A 20,297-nucleotide genomic window follows, 5' to 3' on the forward strand; every position below is an offset into this window, starting at 1 on the left:
GAAGAGGAGTGGAGTTTCCCATGACCGAACTGAATGGATATTCCCCTATTCACACTCCCAAGAGGGTATAACTTCTGCAAATTCAAAAACACGACGATATGCTTAGACTGTTGAAGCTATGCTTATTATTTTGCTTCAAATTCACTCTTGATTTGAAAAGATATTGTTGTTTAATTTTATTTATGCAGTTCTTATATGATTGACACACATTAGACATGCAGATAAGAGACAATATATTTATTAAAATATAATTTGTTAATAGTTAAAGATTGCTTTCATAAGTAGAATTAGACCTAGAAACTCTCTTTTTCTTTATATTTCACAAATAAAATCGCCTCTCTCCCCTTGTAACATGCTGACGGCCTTGAGTAATCATTCTATAGACTGCTAGCATGCTAAGTTTCTGACTTATTCATTTATTCATGCATGTCTTTTACAGTCTGTTGAAAATGTGTCTCCGGTAAAGGCTCACACGGAAAGTCACCCTGTCACATCCTCACAACCACAGAATACAGAGACGCCTGTCACATTGTCTCCTAAACAGGTAACAAACACACACACACACACACACACACACACACACACACACACACACACACACATACATAACTGCATGTACAGCATGTGGTTTAGGGCAGGGGTGTGGTAACCTCTAGAGTGCTGCATGCAAATGCTAAATTGGTCATAACAAATGTTTGTCACAAAAACATTAAAAGTTCAAAAATAAATGACTATTAATAAATTATTTAGAAATGTAAAACAAATAATTAAATAAAAAAGCATTGAAATACTTTTTTAAAAAGTAAAAAACAAGCTACATTAAAACAATCAATTGAATATATAATATATAATATAATATACAATATATAACAATAGCATAATTTTATTAATTTATTAAAATAATTATTACAAGAATGTGATGTTATCCAGAATTTGATTTAAATAAGAAAAAATAAGATAAAGATATACTTATACACGCAGTGATTAAACTATAGTACAGCATTTTATTAAAAATTTATATTTAAATAAATGTCAAACTTAAGTTCTACAATAAACAAGTGATAATGTACCTTAATAGAAAGCGTAAGCATCACAGAAGACTTGGAGATATTTTTGGAACTTCACAAAACACAGTTTAGTATATATTTTTAAGCCATTTTGTTCATGAGTAGACAGAAAACCATGTTTAAATTGTAGTACTAATGCCATTATTACTTACAGTAAACTATGTATTCAAGTCATGCACACACAGTGCACGGCTGACTAACAAGTCATACTCCAAGTGAAGGGTGGGTGAGGCTGAAATATTTTAGGAATGAACAAAGTATTATGGATGATGCAGACAAAAACAATTACCAGTGAGCTTGGCGTCTGTGTAACTGAAATAAATATTTGTATATTATTTTGGTTATTAATTTATGTGTATATATGCATATGAAAAGTAAAACGCATAGTTATTGTTAATGTATTTATTAGCATGAGCCAAAGAAGAACGTTTGCACGCATATATTAATCATAGTTTAGCATGTTTTAATGCATTATTAAAAATCCAACTCTGCTTGTTCAATTTAGTTCATGCAGAGTTAGCATGAGCTAACAATTAATAACTGTATTTCCATTAACTACCATGTACATTAACATAAACTAACTAATATTTAGTGTGTGTCCCATATTGTAAAGTGTTATTCAGGAATTTCCATATTACAATTGTTGATCATTGCAAAAAAAGTAAAAACAAATTTGTCTCAGACATACCCTGCAATTATGAGTGATATAACTGAGCAATCGCAACCAAGATTTCAGTAATATTAAATTTAAGTTCAATTTATTGTCATTAGTCAATTATATAGGATTGTGTTCATTTAAATGTATTTGTACATCTAGAATAAAGTTCATGTGTGTTTTATTGCTGTATACAGCGTTTGATCCAATGACCACATATACCACCATATACTACCACCTAGTGGACAACAAAATTACAAACAAAATGTAGTTGAGTTGGATTACATAAATTACTATTACTAAACAAAAAATAACTCTGAAATGACAAAATTCAACCCAGTCAAACAAAGTGTGTGTGTGTGTGTGTGTGTGTGTGTGTGTGTGTGTGTGTGTGTGTGTGTGTGTGTGTGTGTGTGTGTGTGTGTGTGTGTGTGTGTGTATGTATGTATGTATGTATATGTATATATATATATATATATATATATATATATATATATATATATATATATATATATATATATATATATAATTAGAATGAATAACAGTCACATATTAAATTAATGTAATTTTTCCAGCTTTAACCTGGGTTATTGCTAATTTATAAATAATTATACTTGCATAACTGTAAAACTATACATAATTATATAACTGTTAATTGTTCATGTCGGTAAGTAAATTAAATAACATGGAATACTGTTGTATTACAGAGTAATTTCCATATTACAATAATGTGGTTGTTTGCTTGTGTGCTTGCGTGTGAGAGAAATAATTCCTAGGTTACATTATTCAAAGAAAATGTACATAGAATCTTCCAAAATATTTCACCTCTTCATGACAAATGTAATTCATCAGATGCGGATCTATCTGAGTTTTATTTTTAGTTCTAAGATACAGAATTATTGGAATGGAATTTTTGAAGTGCTTTCTGAGATGAAGTTGCAATCACAACCAGATCCTATGCTTTAAATCCCTGGATTCTCTGAACAAATGCATTTGTTGTCAAATACACAACACAATTTGCTTTCATGCTACAACTGCCAAGAAGTATTGCTACTGTTCTGGAAGGAAAAAGGAGTCCCCTGCATGTAAACTGTGGTTTGAAGAAACTCTATCACATTTCTATCAAGAAATCTCTATTACGTTTGGAGAGAATTAGGTACTATTTGAATAGAAAATATAAAAATGCATCATTTCTGTGAAGTTTTAATATGCTTTGTCATCATGCTCTGTTGTTTAAATAGGTCTTTGTAAACCAGTTCCCTTTTTAATGGCTTGGTATGTGGGTGTTTTTTTTATTTATTATGATTTTTATGCTGTTTTTCTTTTTCCTTTTTTCTTTGCTTTGCATATGTAAAACAGCATCTTTTTCTTTTAGAATCTGTGTCTTCAAAAACTTATTTGACAAAATATATATGTGTATGTATATATATGCATGCATGCATATATGCATACATACAAGCATACAGTATATACAAACACGAAAATGGCCAACTACAATTATTACAGTAAAATATTGGATATCATCCATTGCATATCATTATTTTTCCTCTAAAATCTGGATTATTGGGAATTTATAAAAAACAAATTATTCCATACTACTGAACGAAGTGTGTTTGTGTTTCAGATGAAGACGATAAAGGCTGAACTAGAGGTGGTGCGGAATAATCTCTCAGTGATGTCAGACATGATGAATCAGATGGAGCCTGCGACTTTTGAGCCGTCCGACACAGAGCTGCTACAGGTTGCACTTCTTTTTCTTTTACCAGCATAAATGCAGTAATCTTTCAGCTGTGATTTTGGCAGGTAAACGTGAAGGACAGTTATCTTTCTCTGTTCTCTTTGCTGGTCAGTAGCAGCTCTACTCCATGACTAAGGACATGCAGAGCCGGATGGTGGAGGTCATTCCCACACTGACCGATGAGAAACTCACAGAACAGTTACTCAACGCCAATGATGACATCAACACCACGTTCACACAGTATCACAGGTTAGAAGAGATATGCGGCATGACATAGGAACGTGCATACCACAGCTGTAGGTGCACTGTATGTAAAAACCCAACCACCCATGGTCTTGAGTTTACAGTGTGGCTTATACAGGGTAACTCCCAATGCCGAATGAAGACTGCCGGCTGGAGTGGCAAGAGTCATTAGATCACACAAGTAACCAGGTTCTAGGCCATGCTTTACTTTGAAAGCTGAAATAAAGGTCTTAAAATCAATCCGTGACTTAATAGGAAGCCAGTGTAGGTGTTGAAGTACTTGAGAAATATGGTGGCATAATGATGTGTGTGTCAGAACCCGTACAGCAGCATTTTGAATATACTGTAATCTTTTGAGAGAACTTGGAAGGTAAACCTCCAAAAGGTGAACTACAGGAATCAAGACGTGAGAATTGCAATGCAGTGGCGCTGTAGGTAGTGCTGTCGCCTCACAGCAAGAATGTCGCTGGTTTGAGCCTCGGCTGGCTCAGTTGGCGTTTCTATGTGGAGTTTGCATGTTCTCCCTGCGTTTGCATGAGTTTTCTCCGGGTGCTCAGGTTTCCCCCACAGTCCAAAGACATGCGATACAGGTGAATTGGGTCGACTAAATTGTCCATAGTGTATGTGTGTGAATGAGTGTGTATGCGTTTCCCAGTTATGGGTTGCGACTAGAAGGGCATCCGCTGCGTAACACATATGCTGTATAAGTTGGAAGCCCCAGATTAATTAAGGGACTAAGCTGAAAAGAAAATGAAAGAATGAATGAAGACGTGAAAATTGTAAGTTATAACAAAAAAATTGTGTTATAACTATATTTGCGCAGAGGTATGCAAATCCACATGTTGACAGGCAGGTAGAACAATCTGAATATTATGATAGACTGAAGATTTTGATTGGACAACAATCTAATCAGGTTCTACACCTTCTACAGGCAATAGAAAAACATTTAGACCGCTTAATTTAAAGGCCATGTGAATTGATTTGAAAATTGCTGTTTTGTTCTATATTTGACAATGTCAACTGAAACACGAAGACACAGTGGCACATAGAGTAGCCCTTTTAAGAAACAGCCAATTGCAATTAATTTATATTACATTTATATACTCATTTATATACTCTGAGTCCGTGTGTTCAAGTGCATCAGACTAATCACTTTCACAGTCTATATTAACAATACTTAGTCTTCTTTTGGCTTATGATGATATCAAGTTCCTTTTATCACAATATAAAATATTATCATGTTTTTGACCTGAAGCTGTAAAACCTTTTCCTTTTACTAACATTTACTTTCAATAAAGCAATACAGTTTTTTTTTTTTTTTTTTTTTTTTTTGCTATAACTGTTAAGAGTAAACTAATATTTTACCTAATTAAGTTGCAAAAGGATTATGAACTACAATAGGTCACACCAATAAAATAAAGTCTCATCAGTGAATGTTAATGGATTAAAATCAACAGTGTAAAAAAGCCAGATTTATTATTTACTTTGTTAATATTGGTTTTAAAAAATACAACTGTATTATATTAGTTATTAACTCTGTTTAATAAAACGGTTACGACTTGTAATCAGATGACGACTATGATTTTGATGCATCAATAGGCATTAAGAAATTAACAATCTAATAATAAAAAATAATATTCATGAAAATTATGAATAAAAATATTAATAAAAGCTGTTCTAGTTTTCAGTGTTGAAGTTTTCAGTAATTTAGTTAAATTTACTATTGTTAACTATTAAAGCCCCTTTGCATATTGTTAACAAGCAGTAATCCTATAAATGGTCACAGAATTTTCAATCAATATTTTAGCATGTAGTAGGTCTGCACGGTATTAGAAAAATCTGCAATATTGCAATATTCATGGCTGTGCAGCCCTAGCATGTACTATGTTTTGTAGTAAAGTTTTTATCACTGTGTAATATAAATTTGCATTAAAAAAAAGAAAAACCTGACCTGACTATGAATATACATATATTTTTAATATATTTAGATTACATATTTTTTACCAATCAGCACATAGCGGTGTCTTATGACAATGTATGTTATTACTTTTTGGAAATAATACTATTCCGACCCAAAAGTATGATGTATATCGTATATCACTCAAGTGGCCACACCCTTAATTATGCCAACCTAATATAACTTAATAAAAACGAAACAGATGAGTTATAAAAAGTTCACCCCCTCACAGTTGTAACGAAAGGTAATGTTAGCTATATGAACCAAAACCATCTTTTGTACCAGGCTGTAAACATGTTTTTGTCAGCTGTAAAATTGGCCAGTTTAGCATTGCAGTCAGTAAACATCTGGACTTTGTTGTAAACTTCTAAGAGCCCACAAAAAACCAGAGTTTAACTTCCTGGAGCCAGCACCCAAAGGCGAGTCGATGAATTGCAGTTTCAGTTCCTTCCGTATTGGCTTCTCAAAGGAGAGCGAGAGGTTGCCGCTTGTTCCCATAGATATATACACTAGATATTACATACGAACCCTGAGCATGCGTCAATAGTGCCTCACATTTGTACAGTGCTCCCAGGACAAATTTCATTCAACCATACTAGTCAAGACAGTGTGCTAATGTGAAGATGCTGGACTTTAGAGCTGTGTAGTAACGAGCAAACAAAGCACAAAGGCAGAACTCATAGATAAGATTTCGTTTATTTATTTATTTTTTTGTATGTTATGAATTTCTTTGCTTAACAAGTAACGTTATTGATGATAATATATTCACTTATACTGCATTCACCATTAGGCAAAGTAGCCCCAACTCGCACTAAATACTCTGCTTGTGCTAGTTTTTTTAATAAAATTAGCAAACAATGCTAAAGAAATATGACAACAAGACGCTGCGGTGGCAGAAACTTGTATTATTGTCAGCTCAGTGAACGAGTCGTTCATAACAGAGATTGATTCACAGATGAATCACTTCCTCCATTAGAATGAGAAGTGAACGCAGGAGAGGGAGAGGATAATAATACCCACACTCTTTGTCTGCAATGCCCGTGTGGTCACATCCATTGATGTATAAAAGTGTAATTTTCCGTAATTAAAAAAAAAATTTGACCAAAAAATGACCACCGGGAAAACTCCTGATCATAGATATATGCATATGTGTATACTGTATATCTCTGGCTTTGGATGGCCACAGTCCTCCACTGCACCTTGGTCCCGCATTCATTTCAAAGGAGCGCTACCCTGTACTAAAATGGCAGCTCTATTGATGCATTACTTCTAATACACAACAGCAGGGTAGGCGACATCTAATGTATATATCTATGGCTTGTTTCAAACACAAAGTTCAAGGATCTCCTCACAGTAATCTCCAGTTTACATTTTGTACTGCCACCATGTGGACAAAATGATTGTTAGATGTCAATTTAAATTATTTTTATTAAAACAAACCTAAATAATATTGTAGATAAATCTAAATAAGCTTAGATGCATCATAATTATTTTATTATTTTAATATGTTCTTTGAGTTTTACTCATGTTAAAGTTTTTTTTGACACTAAAATACCAACACTGTGTATATGTGCATATAAAACAATCATGTTTAACCCTTATCATAAGCCTCTTGTTGAAAAGGCCTGATGTTAAGAGGCAGGTCATTTACCGTTAGTTAGTAAATGACTAATATTTGGATTGGAAAGGTCACTGCGTCATAACCTCACAATGATTCTGAAACATGCACATTCAGTGCATTTGGAAGATTGGTCTGATGACTACTGTCTTTCAACAGAGTTCTCCTTTATGCAATCTCTCTAATATACTCATGTATATATAGTCTCATTTACACAATAGTCTTCAGTCAGATTTAGGGAAGTAATCCTTAAATAATGTGAAGTATTAGAAATAAAGCATGCTCTTACTTCTAATACTGAGGGCGTACTCACACTATGTACAGTTGCCTTGAACCGAGCCGAAGCCCACTTGTCCCCCCTCCCGTCTCCCAGGACAACCCGCCCTCAATATATTCGGGCTTGGGCATGCTTACGTCATTGATGATGCGCTGTTCAGCAAGCGCTTTTGCACTGCACAGTGGACATTTCTTTAGTTATATTGTTTTAAGTAGTTTGAGATGCAGTCAAATATTTCACAGAACAGATCCGCCACTTTTGACGCTCATAAACAATCATAAAGTCCTCATACTGCAGGTATTAGGAGGCTTGCTGAAGGTGCAGCTGTCATGCCGTGAGGGGTTTGTGCCTTTAATAAACTACGGCAGTTTGTGTTCATTGAACAGTGAGTATGATAAATTAATCCATATGAAACAGTCCCGTGAAAGTCACGTCTTGTCTTCAGTTTCTGAGCCCAAGTGAACCAAGCTCTGGCCCTCCTCTTAAAACCGGGCCAGGGCTGGCCAAGTGAACCATGCCTGAGCCCGATTCGGAGCACTCACACTTCTCAAATGATCCGGGAAACGGGCCTGGGCACGATTCTGATAGCATAGTGTGAGTGCGCCCTGAGATTCTCCAGAGACTCAAGCAAGCTGACGAATGCGTTCAAGCTAAATTTCTTCTCTTTTAATATTAAGCAAATAATTATTTATTAACATATTTATTAATTTATTGATTGATTCATATTATCAATAAACCAATACAATTTATGTGTGCACATAATCACTTATTAGGCTGTCTCAGCACAGCGAAGAAGTAGACTAATGATTGTGAATGGAATGGAAAACCTGTATAAAGGCTGCATTAATATTGCAATGATTATGGTGGCTTGAGAAAGCCGACACACTGCTATACTGCAAAAATTTATTATTATTCTTTCGTCTTCTTCGTCTTCTAGGACTATTTTGAGAATGCATCTCCTCCTAGACTGTTCAAACAACAACCACCAAACTAACTCCAAACCTTCAAACTGGTCAAACTCTGGTTGCTATATCTTTCCTCTGATTTACGATTTTCTAAAAACTGACCCGGAAAATTCTGAAAAGTCTCATTGACTTAACACTGGACCAAACTTTATGACCTCATAACTTTGCACCAGACTGTCATACAGACTTGCGATAAGGCTCATTTAACTCAGACTACCAATCACTGATGACCTTTAAACTTACTAACCACACCCTAGCAACTACTTGCGGCACCCTAGCAACTTTCCCATAGACTTCTATTGTAAAAAAACTGCCATTGACTTGACATTGAACATACTGACAACACACCAATTCATACTAACAACATGCTAATGTATACTAGAAACATGCTAATTTATGTTTGCAACTGCCTAGCAACTGCTCAACACCTTAGCAACTGCCTAGAAACACATTAGCAACCACCTAACACCTATGCTACGCCTTAGCAACCACTCAGAACACTATAGCAAACATCTAGCAACACCTTAGCAACCATTAAGAACACCCTAGCAACCACCTAGCAACATCTTAGCAACCACATAAAACACCCTATAGCAATGCCTTAGCAGCTACTAGATGTAGTGCCTTGTAGATGTAGTGAGCCATGTTTATGTTTATTCAATGTTGGTTTTTGTAATGCTGCAGTTTCATTTTGAGTGTTTTAAAATCATAATATGTGGGTTTTGTTTTATTGTCTGCATTACTTGGCATCAGCAACCACTGACAGCAAGGTGTATTAGTGTTAGTATTCGGAAGTGTTAACTGTCCATCATCCAAAAATTGTCAGAAAACATAACCATATACGAGAAATGTGTATGCCCTCCTCTGCTGACAATCTTTGCTTAGTCATCTCATCTCATGCTGCAAATTTGCTTCCTGAGCAGTTGAAGTTTTTTTTAATCTGTGCTTCAGCCCTCAACAGACACAAAGATATCAGAACAGGAACCCTTGGTTTTGGTTATTTTCCCAGTCAGCAGTTGTTGCGGTTTAGACTTTTCACAAATTAAAAACCACCATCACGATTAAATAAATGTCGGGGTCATAAAATGTGTTTGCTTGGATGTTATGGCATTAGGGTTTTTTTTTTCTTCCGATAAAACGGAAAAAACCTAAAAGACTTATTTTTTATCATACAGACAGGGATTGATACTTAAAACCATAATTGGTATATGTCATATATACATATATAATGAGTTGGGCTATGGTAGGGAGCGAGTTTTAAGCGTGTTATGATTTTGCCAAGTACGATGCGATCCTGGATTAACATCTATGTTGGTCCTGGAACATATTTTTGGGGGTGGGGGGGGGGGTGTAATTCCTACTACTAAACCCAACCATAACTGTATATTATTCCCATAATCAGAGGGGAATAATACTTGGATAACAATCATGTAAAAAACATTTTATTAAAGCAGACCTGAATGACTGGATAGTTCCTGAAAAGTCATTTTAGTTAGTGGTCTCATCAGTGTTATTAAAACAGTATTTCTGCTTTTTCAGATTCGAGAAACATCTGAGCAGACAGAGCAGTGCACAGCCTGTAAGTCATGCATTTGATATTATTCATTGTGTGTTGTTTTGAAAGTTTTCATCCACTCTAGAAACTTTCATCTCTCTAATTTTAATTCTTAATTTGGCCACAACTTTCTCTTTGGTTCTCCAATAGAGTGATTTTTGGTGAGAACTTATTTTGACCTAGAGTTGAAATCAGAATTATTAGCCCCCCGAATTATTAGCCACCCTGTTTTTTCCCCCCAGTTTCTGTTTAACAGAGAGAAGTTTCTTTTTCAACACATTTTTAAACATAAGTTTTCATAACACATCACCAATAACTGATTTGTTTTATCTTTGCCATGATGACAGTAAATAATATTTGATATCTTGATATTTTTCAAGACACTTCTATACAGCTTAAAGGGACATTTAAAGGCTTCACTAGGTTAATTGGGTTAACTTGACAGGTTAGATTAATTAGGCAGGTTATTGTATAGCGATGGTTTGTTCGGTAGACCATCAAAAATATATAGCTTAAAGGGGCTAATAATTTTGAGTTAAAATGTTTTTTATTAATTAAAAGCTGCTGTTATTCTAGCTGAAATAAAACAAATAAGACTTTCTCCAGAATAAAAAACATGATCAGACATACTGTGAATTTTTTTTGCTCTGTTAAACATCATTTGGGAAATATAAAAAATAATAATAAATCAAAGGGGAGCTAATAATTCTGACTTTAACTGTATATTTTGGGAAAGTGCTTTAAAAAAAACATTTAGAAAACTAAGCAATACACTCTGCGCAACTTTACTATTGTTTTGTTATATTAGTGACTGTTTTTGCCCCATTAACTTCCATTATAATGACATTTTTCAATGCAAAGCCATGACACCATATAATCATGCGTTGTTTATTGTTGGTAGATTTCCTGTTGGAAGAGGTGCAATTTACTTTCTTTATTTCATTTATTTTTTATTTTTTATTAAATTTAGTGTGTAAGAGAATTTTGTGTGTGAGTGAATGATGGGTACTTGATATGCCTGAAAAAAAATCTAAATAAGTACCTCAGCTCTCAGAACATAGTAAACATAGTGATAACAATTTACCACTGTACAAAACACACACTGTCATTTACTGTTATACTTCCTAGAACTCCATATAAAAGCCAACAAATGATCAACAGTGAAAATGACAAATTTTACTGAACAGAAAACCACCAACAATAAAGAATGCATGATTATATAGCATCCTGACTTTAAAATAAAAATTTAATTATATTGGAGGTCAATGGAGCAAAAAAAGCCACTAACATAACAAAAGGGTAATTAATTCCCTAATACACATGGGTTAAACACACGACTATAATGATTTGATTCATTCGCAATTCCTCATTATCTTTCAGAATGCACCCAGCACAAACCTCACAGACTTGGATTCTCCCAAACAGTTAAAGGCAGCAAATGGTGCTCATCAATCAGCAGTCACCACACTCTCCAATCAGATGTCAGGATTGAGTAAGTGTTGAGTTTATATTTTGTTTTATCATTTATGCTGGTGAAGTAAAAGACAGCCACAAATATGACACTGCAAATATGCAACTGAGATGATCGACCCAAGGTTTCGAAAATAAATACACAACTTAAGAATACACATGATTGATGGTTATATACAGGGCTTGACATTAACTTTTTTGATCACCAGCCACTGTGGCTAGTAGATTTCCAACATTACTAGCCACTCGGCATTTCCACCAGCCACACTTTTCTTGTTGGGCGAATATATTTTATAAGCATTAATTTGACTTTGGCATGCTAAAATGACTTGATTTAGATGTTGTATTGTCCACATGCCTTTTCATTTATTTAACTTCTTGTGTGTATTGTGTATGAGCTTGCTCAGTGTGCTTGAGCAAATGGTTTGTGTCGCAACGCAATCAGTTTTTATTTCACATGACTTTTTAAGGCTCAACATTAAGGATTTACCAAATTTATCTCTGACCACACCAAAAAAGTATTTCTTAGCCACGATTTTGTATGTGTAAAAACAAGGAAAATATAGCTGTATAGGTGCACTGTTTTAATTCATCAACTTTTCTTTAAAAAACATTACATTTAAAAAAATAATTATTGTCATGTAGCTAAAATATACAAAGTAATCTGTCCAGACTAAAAATCCCAGATCAGCAGTTAACTACACATAAACGGGGAGTAATCTCCCATTAAAGCAATGTTATTGTAAAAATATATATAATTAAACCATATTTACAAAAATAACTGTAAGCGAAAGAAAGCAGGTGAAACATAACATGTTTGATAATGAAAGGATGTTTACGTGCACACGGTGAATATAGGCCTTTTAATAATCTGTCCAAATAATAGATAAAATATAAGCATTGAGTGCTGCTGCTTACAAAAGAATGTTTTTTTATTTTATTTATTTTTTTAATCTTGGGCTCTTGAAAGCAGCAGGACTGTCTGTGAATGAAAGATCATCGTTCTTTGTCCAGTCTATTTTAAAGGGAACAGATTGCACCAGTTGCGCTACCTCTAGGCATGGTTGATTTGCGCAAGTAAACGGTCGCTTTTTAACAGTCGCGCGCATCACATCCCATCACCTGTGCACGCGAGTGATCATCCTCTCGTTCGGTATTTACCTTGTTTTTTGCTATTTTGCTCACGCGAACATGGTTATTTTTGTCAGTTGTGCTGCTTCTCGATTCTAAGATCACATTTGCCTGAATATTGGGCCATGCTTATTGTCGAACCCTGGAGATTTCCAACCAGCCAAAGTGGCTAGTGGAGGTGTCTGTCTAACCCGCCAGAGCTGAAATCTACCTGCATTTGGTGGGTTGGCTGGTGTTAATGTAGAGCCCTGGTTATATGTATGATATGACCAAGTACCTTACAAAAATACTCTGTGCAACTTTGTTTTTTTTCTGTTGTCACTTTGTTGCAGGCACAAAAGAAGATGACCTAAATTTTAAAAGCAGCTCATTACTAAAAAGGTAAGAATTAAAGAATCAATTGAATTCTATCAAACTGCATGAAAAACTGGACTGCAAAACAAACATGAACTTGTCTATATATTTTTTTTTATTTTTGGAGCTTATTGGAAACTAATTATAATAAAACCTAAGTATCATCTTTTGATATCATGTACTTTTAGAGAAAAATGATGTTCCTTCATCTTAAACGCAAAACAAGATGCACTGAAGAATGTTGGAAAAAAGCAGTCTTTAACATCCATTTTGGGGAAATTACTTTTGAAAGTAATGCATTACAATATCGAGTAAAAAAAGCAACTAGTTGTGTTACTTAATTACTTTTTATAGTAATGCGTTATGTTACTTTAGAGTTACTTTTGTGCTCCTTTTTATTACCTAGCTGAGTATTTCTTTTTTCCTTTTTTAATATAGGAGTTCTGAAATTATCAAAGCGCTGTATAACCTACACCTACATTGAACTTTAAAAAACAAATAAGAAATATATATTTTCTTATTTAGGATCATTTTATTGGAGAACTTTCTGACCCCAGAGCTATACATGCCATATATACAGATTATTGAAAGTTTAAAGCAATGTTGAACACATTTTCTCATTGGCTGTGTGATTCTGTGACTACTTTAATTTTAATTTAGCTATTTATTTTTTAAAAGCTAATTAGTTAAACTAAAAAGTAACTTGCATTAAATTTTCTAAAAAAGTAACTTAAATATTATTACTTTTTTTTTAAAGTAATGCATTACTTGTTACTTAAAGTAACATTATTACGTAACTTGTGTTACTTGTAATTTGTTACCCCCAACACTAGTGGGAACTATGAAAGACAATAGCTGTTTTTGAAACAAGAAAATGAATAAAAGATGACTGTTTTCATTTTTGGGTGCACTGTCGCTTCAAACACCATGACTAACACTTTCCACTTAAGGCCTTTTTAGAGTCCTAAAAAGTGGAGAAGTGAATTAAAACAACAGAAACCCTGAGAAATACTAAGAATTAGCCATTCAGAATGCACCAAACTGTAAAGCAAATGAGTATTTTAAATCTTAAGTATGTGCTCATAATAAACATGACATTATTGTGTGCTGGTGATGATACTGATATTATTGTCAGTTATAGTTCTCATTCTCAGTGTGAACCAGTGTTCAACTCCCAAGTATGAGTAACATTAATTCTTGCGTTTGCAAATGGCACAATCTTGTTTGTATGTTTCATTGACAGTCCGGAACGCTCTGCAGCTCTGGCCACACCTGGACGAGACACTGGACTGGTAAGAATCTCTAAATTACACCACACCACAGATTGTTATAAAATGAAGAGTTCAAATAGCATATCTTTGCATTATAAGAGATCGTCAGATCAACTGATTACTGTCCCATTTGAGATGTTGAAGTTTTTTTTTCCTCGTTCAGAAAATGAAAGGGGATTTTTGCATGAGTATGTCATTCTTGATGATTTATGACATGCGTCAGCACATTTACAGTACTGCCGTGCTCCTTCCTCATTGTACACCTGTTTTGTAAGCCTCTGAAGAAAAAAAACTTCAAGCAGTACTTCATCCAATTAAAAATGTATCTTTCCTTTTAGTTTAGTATTATTTTTTTATTTTTGTCAACTGGGATCAACAAAAGCAGACTTTTTTTTTTAAACAAGTTTCTGTGCAGATATAGTAAAGAAAGTCTACAGATTTTGTCTGGCCCTGCTCATAACTAAAACTGATGTGCACAAACAAGTGACAATAGTCTAGTACAGTATGTAACACAATGAATGAACACTAAATTTGTGTAAAAATGTGTGGATAAATATACAGTTGAAGACTAAATGAATTTAAAAAAATTTTAGGCCCTTAAGATTTTTTTTTTTTTTTTGATTAGCTACAGAACAAACCACTGTTGTCAAATGACTTGCCTAATTGACACTAACCAAACCCCTCCAGCACTTTTCTTTGTCTTACAAGCTTTCAGTGTTCGCCATGGCACTCCCCTATCAACTTTTGCATTCAACAGGAAAAAGTGAATCATTTTTGGAACAATTTGCCTACTCATACAGAATCAGACATAAAGATTTGAGTATAACCTAAAATTCCTGTAATCTAAAATCTAAATGAAAAAAAAACTAAGCAAAACAAGGTTGAAGCTGTAGTCTACATGTACAGTGATGATTTGAATATAGTTAAAATGTCACATTGATTCCCTAATATAATTTACAAAAACAAGCGAACTGACATTTCGACCAAGACAAAACTAATTAATCAATGAAATAATAGGGTACCATAAAGATTCATTTATTGATAATCTGGGTCTCCAGGCTATATACCGTTTAGGTTAGCTTACCTTGCTGTCATGTTCTGAGTCTTAGTATAGTTCACTGGTGATTTTCACTGGTGAAGTCACTAAAGTTTTGAGGGCTGTGCTGGTCCAATAACAGAAAATATTAGTCTCGAGTCCTCGCATTTCGAGATGTTTATGTCAGCTCCGTCAATTGATAGTTGATGGTGATCCATCCACACAATTGTATCTATTTCCTATACTTCTCCAGGATTTAGGAAACTAATTAACCTAATTAAATTAAGCCTTTAAATTGCACGTTAAGTTTACAACTGGTAAAATATTCTGTACTTTCATCATGGCAAAGACAAAAGAAAACAGTTAATAAAACTATTACAAGTTTTACTAATACAAAATGATTCAAATTTCATAGGAAGGCTGTAAACACAATATAGATAAAGACTCAACATAGGAGTTGAGTCTTAGCATAGAAATGCAACAGCCTTGGGGGAAAATGCATAAGCTTTAATTTTTTTTAACATTATGTTTTTAATAAAGGCCTCCTCCTTTCAGATATAATAAAACAAAAATATGTTCAATATAAAATGGGCTTAAAGTGTTCGTTCTCCCAAAAAAGTGTTTTTAATTGCTCACGCGTATGTCATTCCAAACCCTTGAGACATATGTTTGTCTTTGGAAAACAAATTAAGATATTTTAGATCAAATCTGTGAACTCCTTCAGTGATTTAAAGGGGCATGAAACCCCCCCTCTTTCAGTTCAAGTCTACCTCAGAATTCTTTAATAAAATGCTCTGAGATGGGCGTGGAGCTCTGCTAGATGAGCGTGGCCGGCAGGGCAGAGGAAAAGAGGGGAGCGATTAACTGTTGTCAGTTGGCTCACAAAAACAAAGCGTGAGATGCTTGACTATATCGTTTACAAAATTAAAATGAAAAGAAATAAATTAATTTAATGTCACATGTTATTCGTAATTTCATATGAAATAACCACAATTTGTTATATCATTATAAAAAATAATCATGTTTATATAAACACTATAAATGAGGAGGACTTCGCTCCTCCTGAATCCCCAGGTCTAAACGCAGACACATTGATAGCAGTGCAGCAGGTCTCCTGCCCTATCTATTCCAACCATTAACTCTGTCAGTAATCTGGAGGATTTTAAACAAAGGCGAACACTGAAGCATGGATATAAGCGATGTGTCTGAATGGTAACAAACTCAACTGATTAAAGAAAGTCCGCCATTCACCAATTCTCATACAGCTCTCTTTGTTGACCAAGTGCACTTATATGCACATATAAAACTATATAACTTTAAGGAGCAGTTCCCTCTTCTCAGTGTCAGTATAGAGTTGTGTTCATGTGTCCCACTCCTTATGTTTTTTTTGCATGCACCTGTGCTTTTTTAAAAGGAGAAACATGCGCCCTATATACACTGAGGAGAAGAAACTGTTGAATAAAGTCATTAGTTTTGTTTTATGTGCACACAAAATTTTTCTAATCACGCTTCATAATATTCTGAATAAACCACTGAAGGTTTTATTTATAGATTTCATCTACAATATCTTAATATGTGTTCATTCCTAAGACAAGCAAGGGTCTTGGGGGTTTGGAACGACTTGAGGGTAATTAAAAATAGCTATTTTATTTTTGGGTGAGCGTACCCTTAACTGTCCAGATGATTTCTGCAGTTCACAATAACTTCTTACTGTTACTTCTCGTGTATGAACAATATTATGTTTTGGAATTATGTGAAAAAGTAGAGTACAGGTTTGTCCTCAAAAACCCATTCCAATAATGTATGGACTTTAAAAAACATATTGGCATACAGCAGTAAACTAAAAAATACTTTTTTTCAGCACTGGCTGAACAGGCTCTTTGATGTGTAAATCGGCAGTCAGGATGTTTCTGTTTATGTTTCTGTCTATGTTAAGGATGAGAGTCGAGACTCCACCTCCCTCGGCAGCTCGCCTCAGTTTCTTTGGATGATTGAAAAGGGAATGGTGGGTCTGATTGGCTGATTAGACTGTCAGCCTGCAGTGTGTGACGTGCTTTTGGTTGAGCCTTGATACCTGTTGCTCCTGGGCATTTATTTTTCTTTATTTTTTCTTTCAGCATGTTAGTGTTTTGTCAGATTTGGTGAATGCTGTGTCTGTCTTTGAGTTGCCTGCTTGGTTATCTTTATTTGCTGAAGGTTCTGTGGGACTTTTTTTGGTGTTTAGTTTTTTTTTGTTATTCAGGCCTGATTCCAGACTGATCCATAGCTCCTCAGTGCTTTATTTTAGGGTGTTCCCTGACGTATTTCCCATCCTCAGGTCTAAAACATTTTCATTTTATACTTTAAAGCACTGAGAAGCAGGAGGCTTGTTTGAGATGGGTATGGTTTGCATTGCAGCTAGTGTGATTACACTAACCTAAATCACTCTTCTTTTACCGTCAGATTCCTGTCAATCAGAGTGAAGTGATGGATGACATTGAACAGTGGCTGGATGATGTGGATGATGTGAGTGGAACATTTTTATACACCCAACAGGAATTTTGAGGAATATAGACAGTAAGAAATTTTTAGTAAGGGTTAAAAACGACCCTAAAGGGAGAGTTCACACAAAATGTTAAATCAGGGGTCACCAATCTCGGTCCTGGAGGGCCGGTGTCCCTGCAGGGTTGAGCTCCAACTTGCCTCAACACACCTGCCTGGGTGTTTCAAGTATACCTAGTAAGACCTTGATTAGCTAGTTCAGGTGTGTTTGATTAAGGTTGGAGCTAAAATCTGCAGGACAGCGGACCTCCAGGAACAAGTTTGGTGATCTTTGTGTTAAATTCTGTTTTTATTTATTCACCCTTAATGTTCCAGTTTACATATTTGTCAGAATATTGTGCTTCTTTTCATTTTTGGGTGAACTATCCCTTTAAAAGTATACAAATGTCCAAATATTTGGGGTCAATAAAATGACAAGATAAGTGATACTATTATTTAGCGAAGTTTTAGCATTGAAGTGTTCAGAAACTACAGCTTCAAATAAAAATAGAAAATCAGTTTCAACATGTATAAAGCAGTAAAACTGTCTTCAATATGTATGATGATAAGAAATATTTCTTGGGCAGCAAATCAGCATATTAAAATAATGTCTAAAATATAAGTACTGATGCTGAAAATTCAGCTTTGCATTACTGGAATAAATAACATTTTAAAATATATTCACAAAACATTTCATTTTATTTGAACTCATGTCTATTATTTGTCTATATTTGTCTATATTATGTCTATTATTTGAACTCACATTATTACTTTTTTTTCTTGTATGGTCAACATAAGAGGCTTGAATAGTAGTATAATAAATCAGCAAATCCTGAAAGACCTTAACATAAAATAGCAAGACATATTATTAGTTTATTTCAAAGTAATTGTCAAAAATGATTAGCAGTACAAGTATGTCTTTCTTGAAATTATTCAATGATGAATCTCTCTTTTACTTCCTCTTTTGTGAAACATCAGGCCATCCAAGGTATTATCATTAGAAGTGATTTAATAATCAGATGCTTCTCAAACCACAATGCTAGTTCTGCTTTTTTCTGGTCAGGACCTCAAAAATGCCAAAGCCAAGGCTGTGGATTAAAAGTAACTCAAACTAAGTCTTACACAGACCTTGGTTTCATAAGACCTCAGTGTATCATAGGGAGCCATGAGCCATATATATATGTGTATATATATATATGTGTGTGTGTGTGTGTGTGTGTGTGTGTGTGTGTGTGTGTGTGTGTGTGTGTGTGTGTGCGCGTGTGTGCGTGCGTGTGTGCGTGTGTGCGTGTGTATATATATATATATGGCAAATATTTGACTGCTCTCAATTTTCTAATAACCATTGACTTAAATTTAATGAATCACTTAAGAACAGTTACAGCTAAAAATATTTTTATGTCATATTGAAGGGGAAAAAAGGCACCTACATCTTGGATAATCTGAGAATAAATTGACAGCAAATCTTCATCTTTGATTGAACTTTCCAAAATCAGAAGATATGTTTAGTAAAGATTAATTGACAATATTTCAGCAGGATTTCCACCATTTTCACAGAAAACTGTTAAAGGAGATTCAAACTCCATATATAGGAGACCAATATTAACTTGAAAACAAACCTGGAAAAGATGTTAAGGGTTAGGATAGAAGTTGAGAGATTCTTACAGTAATTAAATATGAAATTTTAAATTAACATCCTACAAATACCAAGTACAGCTAAAGACAGAATTAATATACCTTTGAATTTGTTTAATTATTTTTCAAATATTTCCCAAGCGTTGATTAATTACCCTTACTTGCCTAGTTACCCTAGTTAAGCCTTTAAATTGCACTTTGAGCTGAATACTAGTATCTTGTCAAATATTATGGACTGTCATTATGGCAAAGACAAAAGAAAACAGTTGTTAAAATTAGTCACTAAAAGAGTTCCCTCTCTAAGCCAAACATAAGATTTCCTGACATTCACTGGCTAAAACACAGAATTTCCATTACATATAATAAATAGAGAAACAGGCAGCAGTTGTGTTGAGCAGCCCCTCCACAATTCTGTTATTCTGCAATCGCTGAATTTAATGCAATAATCCAGCAAAAATCTAAATTTATTGGAGCTTGCGGTCACGCTTTATTTTGATGGTCCGATTGTTAAATTTAAGGTTTATTGTTTCTACATGCTAACTAATACTCATTAGATTATAAGTAGATTGTTAGGCTGGGTTTAGGGTTAGTGTAAGTTGACATGTACTTGCAATGTTTCTTATAGTCAGTTAAATGTCTGTTGAAGGAGCAGTATCAACAGATATTAAGCAGACAGTCCACTAATGCTCAAATAGACCATCAAAACAAAGTGTTACTGAGCTTGCTTATTTTATTGCCTTAGATTTCCTTCAGATTTGGCCAGTCCTGCCAAATGTATGTTCAAATTCCATTGTTTTATATCAAA

At 34.3% G+C, this 20,297-nt stretch overlaps 1 protein-coding gene across 3 annotated transcripts in view; it reads left to right on the forward strand.

The window, feature by feature from the left end:
* tom1 (target of myb1 membrane trafficking protein) overlaps positions 1 to 20,297 on the forward strand; it is a 34,484-nt gene that overhangs the window by 9,616 nt on the left and 4,571 nt on the right. The window contains exons 5-14 of one of the 3 annotated variants that reach the window (NM_001351651.1): positions 1 to 65; positions 440 to 544; positions 3,347 to 3,463; positions 3,576 to 3,709; positions 10,060 to 10,099; positions 11,456 to 11,567; positions 13,009 to 13,057; positions 14,274 to 14,322; positions 17,274 to 17,342; positions 17,780 to 17,842. The exon at positions 1 to 65 is cut by the window's left edge and continues 70 nt beyond it. In NM_001351651.1, the coding sequence (NP_001338580.1) occupies positions 1 to 65; positions 440 to 544; positions 3,347 to 3,463; positions 3,576 to 3,709; positions 10,060 to 10,099; positions 11,456 to 11,567; positions 13,009 to 13,057; positions 14,274 to 14,322; positions 17,274 to 17,342; positions 17,780 to 17,842 (803 nt within the window). Of the gene's footprint in view, positions 66 to 439; positions 545 to 3,346; positions 3,464 to 3,575; positions 3,742 to 9,974; positions 10,100 to 11,455; positions 11,568 to 13,008; positions 13,058 to 14,273; positions 14,323 to 17,273; positions 17,343 to 17,779; positions 17,843 to 20,297 lie in introns of all 3 variants that reach the window. The other 2 variants (XR_015479832.1, NM_001351652.1) reach the window with 2 other exon arrangements.

This window comes from Danio rerio, chromosome 3 (genome assembly GCF_052040795.2).
Source record: "Danio rerio strain M-AB ecotype USA chromosome 3, GRCz13ab, whole genome shotgun sequence".
Classification (NCBI taxonomy): Eukaryota; Metazoa; Chordata; class Actinopteri; order Cypriniformes; family Danionidae; genus Danio; species Danio rerio.